Raw genomic sequence first — 9,271 nt, 5'->3', positions numbered from 1 at the left:
CACAACTTCTAGTAAATACAACAAACAAGCACACAATTAACCGACTCAGAAGGATGTGGTTTTCCTCCGAACAATCTACTACTCTACACATTCTCTTCCTTTTATCTCCCTGTTCTACTCTCCTGATCCTACACCAGGGCTGCCGAACTGTAGCCTTATGGGAATTTGGGGCCCACAGCCTGCACAGAGGCTCCACTGACTCCTGTATAGGACATGGAGCTGTATTATAATCCGGCTTCCCACACATGTGTTATACCTCACAGCAATACTCTACATTAGCTGCCAAATCATTTAAAATAATAAACCTTTATTTTTAGGTGAAGTTCCCCTTTAATCACTTAAAAACACCTAAAGAAATCCTTGGAGGCAATAAAAGTGACAAAGTTTACTCCATATCTAGAAACCCGAAGCAACTAATCAGCACGTAGCATTCACAAGTTAACTGTTTGAAGGCAAGCAGCTGACTGGTTGCTACGGGTTACTAGACCAAGGGCAAACTTTCTGACTTTGATTACATTACCCCATAAGCCCTGTGGCATTGAAGAGTTTAAGCATGAACAAAACGAGCACATATTCACAGGAGAAATATACAATAAACAAATATGTATAGATATATCTATTTCTATATATATAAGACATTTATTATTAAAGAACTTTGAAGCAATTTGCTTCAAAAAAGAAGCAAAAAATCCAAAACGTTATACTCTTGTGCTTTCAAAATTGAGTCCATATCACTTAGATTGGTTAATTTTTGTTACAAAGCGAAAATCACGATCTGCTTATTATATTCAGAGTTCAACGTAGTGTGGTGGCACCTCCGCCATATTCCACGTGTAGAGAATCCAGGGCAGGGGTACAAGTCCTTTGTATCTGCATGTAAACATAGGTCTGAGTGGGACGGGATGCGAGAGAAGGAACGCCGGCTACCGGAGTAATAGAGAGAGGGGAAAGGCTGTTTCCTTTCTAATACAGAGAAAACAATCTGGCGACGGGGGGGTTGGTCTCCACTACAAGTAGAGGGACGATGGAGAAGGCATCCACTTGCAAGCAAAGCTTGAATGACAAGCCACTTGGCCTGTAGCAATAGTCCGTATGGCTGGGGGTGGGTTAGAACTGGCTGGTACTGCTTGGATCACACTGTAGCAATCGTACAATCGAAGGGTCGCTCTTGGCACCTTTAATAAATTCTTCAAGGGAAAGTTTACCTAAAGTAAGAAAAAAAAACAAAAAAAAAACAGAAGCTGAATGTTGTTGTAATGATGTTCAGTTTGTCACACAAACAAGTTTAGGCCTCCTTCCCCCCAATGTTTCTCACTCTCTGCAGATTCTGCCATCCCTTGTCTCTGCCATTGTTCTTCTTCCCATAATCCTCCTTAATGCACTTTAGTCCAGTTACGTAGTATGAAAGAGCTGTCAGAGCAGAATGTTTAGGGATTAGAACAAGTATGGGCTGTGTTATCTGGAAACCAGTTATCCAGAAAGCTCTGAATTACGGGAAGCCCATCTCCTATAGACTCCATTTTAATCAAATAATTCAAATTTTTAAAAATTATTCTGTTTTCCTCTGTAATAATAAAACAGTACCTGTACTTGATCCCAACTAAGATATAATTACCCCTTATTGGGGCAGAACAGCCCTATTGGGTTTATTTAATGGTTAAATGATTCCCTTTTCTCTGTAATAATAAAACAGTACCTGTACTTGATCCCAACTAAGATATAATTACCCCTTATTGGGGCAGAACAGCCCTATTGGGTTTATTTAATGGTTAAATGATTCCCTTTTCTCTGTAATAATAAAACAGTACCTGTACTTGATCCCAACTAAGATATAATTACCCCTTATTGGGGGCAGAACAGCCCTATTGGGTTTATTTCATGGTTAAATGATTCCCTTTTCTCTGTAATAATAAAACAGTACCTGTACTTGATCCCAACTAAGATATAATTACCCCTTATTGGGGGCAGAACAGCCCTATTGGGTTTATTTCATGGTTAAATGATTCCCTTTTCTCTGTAATAATAAAACAGTACCTGTACTTGATCCCAACTAAGATATAATTAATCCTTCCTGGAGGCAAAAGCATCCCTATGGGGTCATTTAATATTTAAGTGATCTTAATATTTTAGTAGATCCAAGCATTATGGTCCCATACCCGTATCTGACAGTTTGGCCAGGGGTGAAATCATTTGATTGGCCCAGTTTAGCCCAGCCTATGGGTGTACATATATGTGAAAGATTAGTATATGGCCATCTTAAAGGGGTTGTTCACATTGAAATGAAATATTATTGTGATATAGACATTAATATTAAGAGACAATTTGCAATTAGTCTCCATTTTATATTTTTTCCGTTATTTAGCTTTTTGTTCAGCAGTTCTCCAGTTTGGAATTTCCGCCGATACATGGTTGCTAGGGTTTACCTTAGCAACCAGCCAGTGGTGTTAATAGGAGATTGGATTGGTATGAACAGAAAAATAAGGATTACAAATGAACAATAAAAATAAAATTGTAGCCTCAAAGAGCAATAGTTTTTTTGTCTGGCAGGGTCAGTGAGCCTCATGTAAAAACAATGAAGACCAATTGCAAAGGTGCTGGGAACAAGACAAGTGACGGAGCAGCATGTGCTACTACTCTCTCGCTGGGGTAAGGTTCCCACAGCATATACTGTACCTTCATTTCTACATGACTTTAATAACTGCAGAGATGTGGATATACAATATATATATAATAGAGTGTAAGTAAAAGCTGCCAAGCCCCTCCCCCTGCTGCAATGAGCCGCACAAACACTCACAGTAAATCACTGCTGAGCAGAGCCTTACGGCTGCCACAGAACATGCGGGTTTTTGTTTTTTAACATAATAAATTAGAGAAGGAAAAAGAAGTCAAAAGTGTGGCTGAACATGAGGTCCTCTCCTAAATGGCATGTCATTATCTCCCGATAATAGCCCGTTTCCATGGAAACCTGCTTATGGAGATCCAAAAGAGGATAAATGGCAAAAAATATAATTACAAGAAAACTGCTCTCCTGTAGAGGTTTATAATTACCGGCTACTTTGCCTAGCGAGTAACCAGCGCATTGCTCTTTAGCCCCCCCTCCCTTACTTGCTGAGCCCCACTGTTTGTTGTACAGGCACCTGCGAGACAGGGGCAGCAGGGAGGGCTCCCTGTATCTACTTACCCCCACACCCCTTGCATTTATCCCTAAGGAATAAGGGGGGGGGGGGGGAGGTAGACTTTGGGTTTTTGGGATCCCACATGAAGTGGAAGCTGTCAGTCAGAGCCCAGTATGGATCACTGCGCATGAGTGGAAGCCCCGCCTCCCTGGCGCACTGAGGAACAGAAAGTACACACTGCATGGGGAGAGGGTCGGGAATGTCCAACAAAAACATAGGGGTGTTTCCGTTTAGATGAAATTGGTTATAGAATGGCCAGACCAACTTTTCAGTTGGTCTTTTTTATTTTATCATTTTTGAATTGCTTTCCTCTTCTATCTCCTTTAAAAAAGGGGGTCACTGACCCCATGGGCAAAAAAAAAAACTATCGCTCTTTGAGGCTCCAATTTCTTTTTTATTGTTACTTTTGACTTAACTTCCTATTCAGACGCACTCCTGAACCTTAATCCAGTTTCTCAAACCACTGCCCGGTGCTGCCCAAACAGCTGGGAATATTCCAAACTGGAGAGGTGCGGAATATAAAGCTAAATAATTGAAAAACCACAAATAATAAAAAATGAAGACCAACAGCAAATAGTTTCAGATTAGCACCCTCTAAAACATAATAAAAGTTAAAGGGAGACTATACCCCCAGAATCAATTCTTAACCAACAGGTAGTTGATATCATATTAAGGGGCCTATTAAAGAATCTCACCAAACTGGAATACATATTTCAGTAAATATTGCCCTTTTACATCCTTTCCCTTGAGCCGCCATTTAGTGATGGGCTGTGTGCCCCTTAGAGATCAGCTGACAGGAAATAATGCAGCTCTAACTGTAACAGGAAGTAGTGTGGGAGTAAAAGGCAGAACTCTGTCCATTCATTGGCTGATGGGGCCTAGCATGTATGTGTGCCTTGGCTTGTTTGTTTGCACTGTGAATCCTATGATCCCAGGGGGCGGCCCTTAGTACTTAAAATGGCAGTTTCCTATTTAGGATTACCCAATGGCACATACTACTAAAAAGTACATTTTTATGAAAATGGTTTATTTAGATGAGGGTTTTACATATGAGCTGTTTATACAATATATTTTTTATAGAGACCTACATTGTTTGGGGGTATAGTTCTCCTTTAATTAAAAGGTGAACAACCCCTTTAATGCATGTACTTAACTAGTCAATGAAATAAAACATAGGCCCAAATAGCCAGACAGAGTAGTGATATCAGATTAGGCCCCTCCCCCCACTTACCATCATTATTTGTGTCCATTTGCTTAAATATTTTGTCTGTTCTTTTCTCTGGAGTGGATTCATCTTCTGGCATTTTCATCACTGATGAGACCATCTTGTATATTGCCTGCAGGGGATACACACAGAGTATATTACATTGAGGCCTATAGTGTGCATAAATAGCCCCGGGTATCGCTAGGGGGGTTTGTTTGTGAAAGCACTAAGCTACCTACAGGGATGTCAATGGGAATCCTTAAAACAAGAACTTGTATAATGAATAGGTATCCCCCTGTCCTGGTAACATTGCCCAGCTGAGCAGGGTGAGAGTGCAGGGGCCCTTTAATAAGTACAATCATGATATAGAAACGTGGCCCTGCAGAGTGATTCCAAGATCAGTGACTGCCCAGCCCGGACTGGAAACCTGTGCATTGTGGGAAATGCCAAAGGGGCTGCTGCTATAGACAGTCACTATTGGGCCTGTGGGGGGGAGGGTACCTATCAAAGGGCTACCAGTGGTCTGATGGGAGATGGCTAAGCAGGTAGTGCCGGGCTCAAAGAACAAGTACAAGTGGCAAGTGAGACTTCACTGATCCCTTTATATACAAACATCAGATATACAGGGAATGCTTACAGGCTATTATACTGCCTAAGGCGGATACTGGGTGCTAAACTGTACATAGCCTGATACTGGGTGCTAAACTGTACATAGTCTGATACTGGGTGCTAAACTGTACATAAGTCTGATACTGGGTGCTAAACTGTACATAAGTCTGATACTGGGTGCTAAACTGTACATAGTCTGATACTGGGTGCTAAACTGTACATAGCCTGATACTGGGTGCTAAACTGTACATAGTCTGATACTGGGTGCTAAACTGTACATAGCCTGATACTGGGTGCTAAACTGTACATAGCCTGATACTGGGTGCTAAACTGTACATAGTCTGATACTGGGTGCTAAACTGTACATAGCCTGATACTGGGTGCTAAACTGTACATAAGTCTGATACTGGGTGCTAAACTGTACATAAGTCTGATACTGGGTGCTAAACTGTACATAAGTCTGATACTGGGTGCTAAACTGTACATAGTCCGCTTGTTATTTACTCATTTGTTATTCCTTGTAATACAGAGGGGCAGAATGAGACCCACCTCCCACTGCCCTGCGCCACTTTTGGTTTAGACATTAAGGAGATGATCAGATTGTACCACTAGATGGCAGCATAAACCAGGTACTGTGCGGGCCACAAGGGTGTTTTACTGATGGGATATGCAGTGGTCCCCAGTGTTCTCTAAAAGTCATACAAGACCCCCAGCTTAAATAATGGGCGTGGCCTACTTTTAGTCGTGAGCTTGCCCCCTGACTTGTTACACTGCTGTGCACACTGATACGCCATAGCCTGACAGAAAGGAACAGACAGCATTCTATTAAATAAGCAGCCGTTCCCCAAGCCATAATATGCACAAACTGAGCCACCCATTAGAATAACATGGCACAATTATATCACATACAGGCTGCAGGCATATACACAATAATACAGCATAAGTGTTATACAAACCTTACAGGACCAAAAAGGAGAACCAGCAAGAGGTGGGACAGAACTATAACATTTTCCATAACATGTACAAACAGACCAGCCAGCTAGAACCCTAGCAGGAAGTGCATGTGTCCAATATATCAAATACTGTTCAGTGGCTGCTATTTTGCTGCTGACAAACAGGAAGTGAGAATACAACAACAACATCCTTTTTGTGGGCCTAGTCTGAAATGTGTCTACTACTGCTCCAAATAATATACACCATTAAAGGAGGCATGTTGTGTAAAAAAACAAGAATTATACTCCTCTAAATACAAAAGAAATGAGCTTAAAAAACCTTGTGTTTTAGGATGATTTATTAAGGGAATCCCCCAAATCCCTACTAGTCCCTCCCATCTGTTCCACGTCCTGCTGCTTCCTTTTCCAGTGCAGAGGAGCTGGTGGCACTGTACTGTAGGATAGGATAGGAACCAATCAGCAGCTAGGCTGACCTGATAGGGAACTGAAGCCTGTCTCTGAGTGTCTGCTGGACTGTGATTGGTTATCCCCCTCCTACTGTGCTTCTGGCAGGGACCATTAGAACACGCCCAGCCCTCATTTAAACACTGGCAGGCACTATAGAAGATCTAAGGGAAGCTCCAATACAGGGGCCATTTTTAAAGATAATGATCATTTTTTTGCCCATAGTGAAACCGGCACCATATTTTATTCATTATTGCCCTCCATGTATTCTATAGAGGGGTAAACGTGAGACAGTGGGATAAAACCAGCACCCTCTCCGCCTACAGTGACTCTGCAGAGCAGCCACTAGGAAAGCAAGTGCATACTCACAACAAGCCCTTATGAATTTATGTTTTTATTAACCCTGCTGGGCAAATGAGTGCCCTTTCCTACATATTGGGGCTCATCTTACGTTGTATAATAAAATCTTTCTAGCACATAATTGCAGCCCTCCAACAGACAAGTAATTCCATTCAATTGTTGCTCTTTACCTGCACAATTTCCAGCATCTCCCCGCGGCTGATGTAGCCGTTGCCGTCGAGGTCGTACATGCTAAACGCCCATTTCAGCTTCTGCTCCAGCTTCCCCCTGGAGGTGACACTAAGGGCGATGATGAATTCCCGGAAGTCTATTGTCCCATCCCCGTTAGTGTCGAACGTACGGAACACGTGCTCTGCAAACTTCGAGGCATCTCCGTACGGGAAGAAGTTGGCATAGATCTTTTTAAATTCTTCGACGGTTAAGTGCCCGGTGGGACAATCCTTCAGGAACCCTTTGTACCATTCCTGCAGTTCGTGGTCTGTGAACTCTGTGTTTTCCCGGAGATCCTGCAGCACCTCAGGCCGTAGCTTGCTGTTCTGTTTCCCCATTCTGCAGCTTATTTAGTGCCCAAGTCTGTGAAAGAGATAAATATAGTACTTATAGTATTTTTAAAAAATTGCCACTGTCATTCAATATTAAGCTAACGATATGCCCAGCGCTAGTTTATATATCCGTAATGTGCAATTTATGGTTCTACAGTAACCTCCGTACCACCAACCTTATGTATCTGGAGCCTTTTGCACTTACCTTGGCACTGGGGCATGGAGTATAAAGGGCACTATAGCTATTCTGCCTCAGGTTTATGGTATTATTATGTACAACACACATCCATTCTGCCAATGATTGTCCTGTTGGCCTGGCAATACCCCCAGTAGTGTGATACCATGCTCCATGTGCTCCCTTTTAAAAGATGGTAATGCAATAGGAGGTTTATGGAAGATGATAAGAAGGCTGGCCAGCCAGACTAAAGGACAATGGAGAATTGAGGCAAAGACATGAGTAGCAATAAAATAGTTTGAAAGAAACACCTCCATCCAATCTAGTGATTTACAATGGTTTTAAAAACTTGACCAGAACATCTTGAAGATATGATCCAGCAAGGGATTTAATACGTGCTTTGTTGAGTGGCCTTTTGAGTCTTAACAGATTGGCCTCTCAGCAGACATGTAAGCCATTGTAATGGCATTCCAAAAATCACCACAAATAGGCAACACTGTGAAAGAGACTGTCTAGTAGAAGTGTTATCTCTGAATAACCACAGGCAGACAGCTTGGCACCCTCCTTCCATGGAATGTGATTGGAACATGTGGTGAACTTGCACCCGGTTACATGAAAGGAGCCCCTGCACCAAAGGTAAAGGGGTGGGGAGTGTGCGCATTTGATACTGTGTTATGTTACGCCTCTCTGACATGATCTGCTTGATCCATTCTGCGATGGACATTTATGGTGAGGTCTTGTCTCTAGTGAAGAAGGTGAAGAAAATGTTGTCGGAGATTCTAAGTTGGCTTTAGATGCTACAGCGCTAGGGATGTGTTTTGATAGGAAAGAGACAAAAGTCTTCCTCAGTTTTATTTTCTTAGATTTGGGTAAAATGAAAAATCTCATAATGAAAGTCTAAAAATACTGTGGGTCTGAAGGTTTGATCAGTTCTGAGGATGATTCCTCTTGGCAGGATTTCCAAATAAAGGCCATAAGTGTGTAGACTTGGGGCAAAAAAATAAAAATGGATGGTTGAACTCAGTAGAAACATTGGTTATCGGCAGACCTCCACTAATAGGCAGGAGCAACAGTGCTGCCGCCATCATGCCCATATGCAGGAGTACTACAGAGGAAGCCCTGCCCCATGCCAATGCCACCAAAACCAGTTAGCCCACCTCTGGAGGGGTCCTTGAGCAAAACGTAGGGTTAGCTGCACAAAGCCTAGTGTGGAGCATCTACACATGGGGCAAATCATTCAAGTTGCACCCTGCTCTGCACCCACAGATATCATCATCCTGTATTATATGTGGGAGAAACAACAGAATGAGTCAAAGGGTACCTGAAGTGGGGTGGTGTTTTTCTTACCCACAGGGAAGAACTGCCTTATCCATTAGATTGTAAGCTCTTCTGAGCAGGGTAGTCCAACCCTATTTTAATTAAATAATCCTTGTTTGCTACAAATTATTTGAAAGCTCTCTTGGGACTATATATATATATATACACACACACACACACACACACACACATACACACACACACACAATGATGAGAATCTCTACGTACAGCATAAATGCTGCCAGCTGGGACATGGGGTACCAATTATTTTCTCTGTTAAAATTAAATATTATTGGCATTTCTCCCCCATGGAATTTTTTTGCTCTCTTTATTTTACTGTATTTGCCAAGATACAGAGAGAGAAGATGTAGAGAAACACGATCCGCCCTTTTTTTCTATGTCCAGCTGGCAAACAAGACTCTCTTTCGCCTGCGCTTCCCTCTCATGACCCTGCTGCCTGGTGTTCTATGAAATAATACAAGCAATGATGG

The 9,271-nt window shown here is 42.2% G+C and overlaps 1 protein-coding gene across 4 annotated transcripts in view; it reads right to left on the bottom strand.

Moving 5' to 3' along the window:
* Positions 1-286: 286 nt before the first annotated feature.
* The window catches only part of hpcal1 (hippocalcin-like 1), a 62,886-nt gene continuing 53,901 nt past the window's right edge, over positions 287-9,271 (bottom strand). For 3 of the 4 annotated variants that reach the window (XM_031901746.1, XM_031901744.1, XM_031901745.1), the window contains 4 exons: positions 6,917-7,319; positions 4,408-4,513; positions 1,316-1,410; positions 287-1,205 (listed from right to left, as the gene is read on the bottom strand). In XM_031901746.1, the coding sequence (XP_031757606.1) occupies positions 1,008-1,205; positions 1,316-1,410; positions 4,408-4,513; positions 6,917-7,294 (777 nt within the window). In that variant the 5' untranslated portion in view covers positions 7,295-7,319 and the 3' untranslated portion in view covers positions 287-1,007. 4 annotated transcript variants of the gene reach the window in all.

The sequence above is a fragment of the Xenopus tropicalis genome, chromosome 5, assembly GCF_000004195.4.
Source record: "Xenopus tropicalis strain Nigerian chromosome 5, UCB_Xtro_10.0, whole genome shotgun sequence".
Taxonomy (NCBI): Eukaryota; Metazoa; Chordata; class Amphibia; order Anura; family Pipidae; genus Xenopus; species Xenopus tropicalis.
This window is presented reverse-complemented; position numbering and strand designations above follow the sequence as displayed.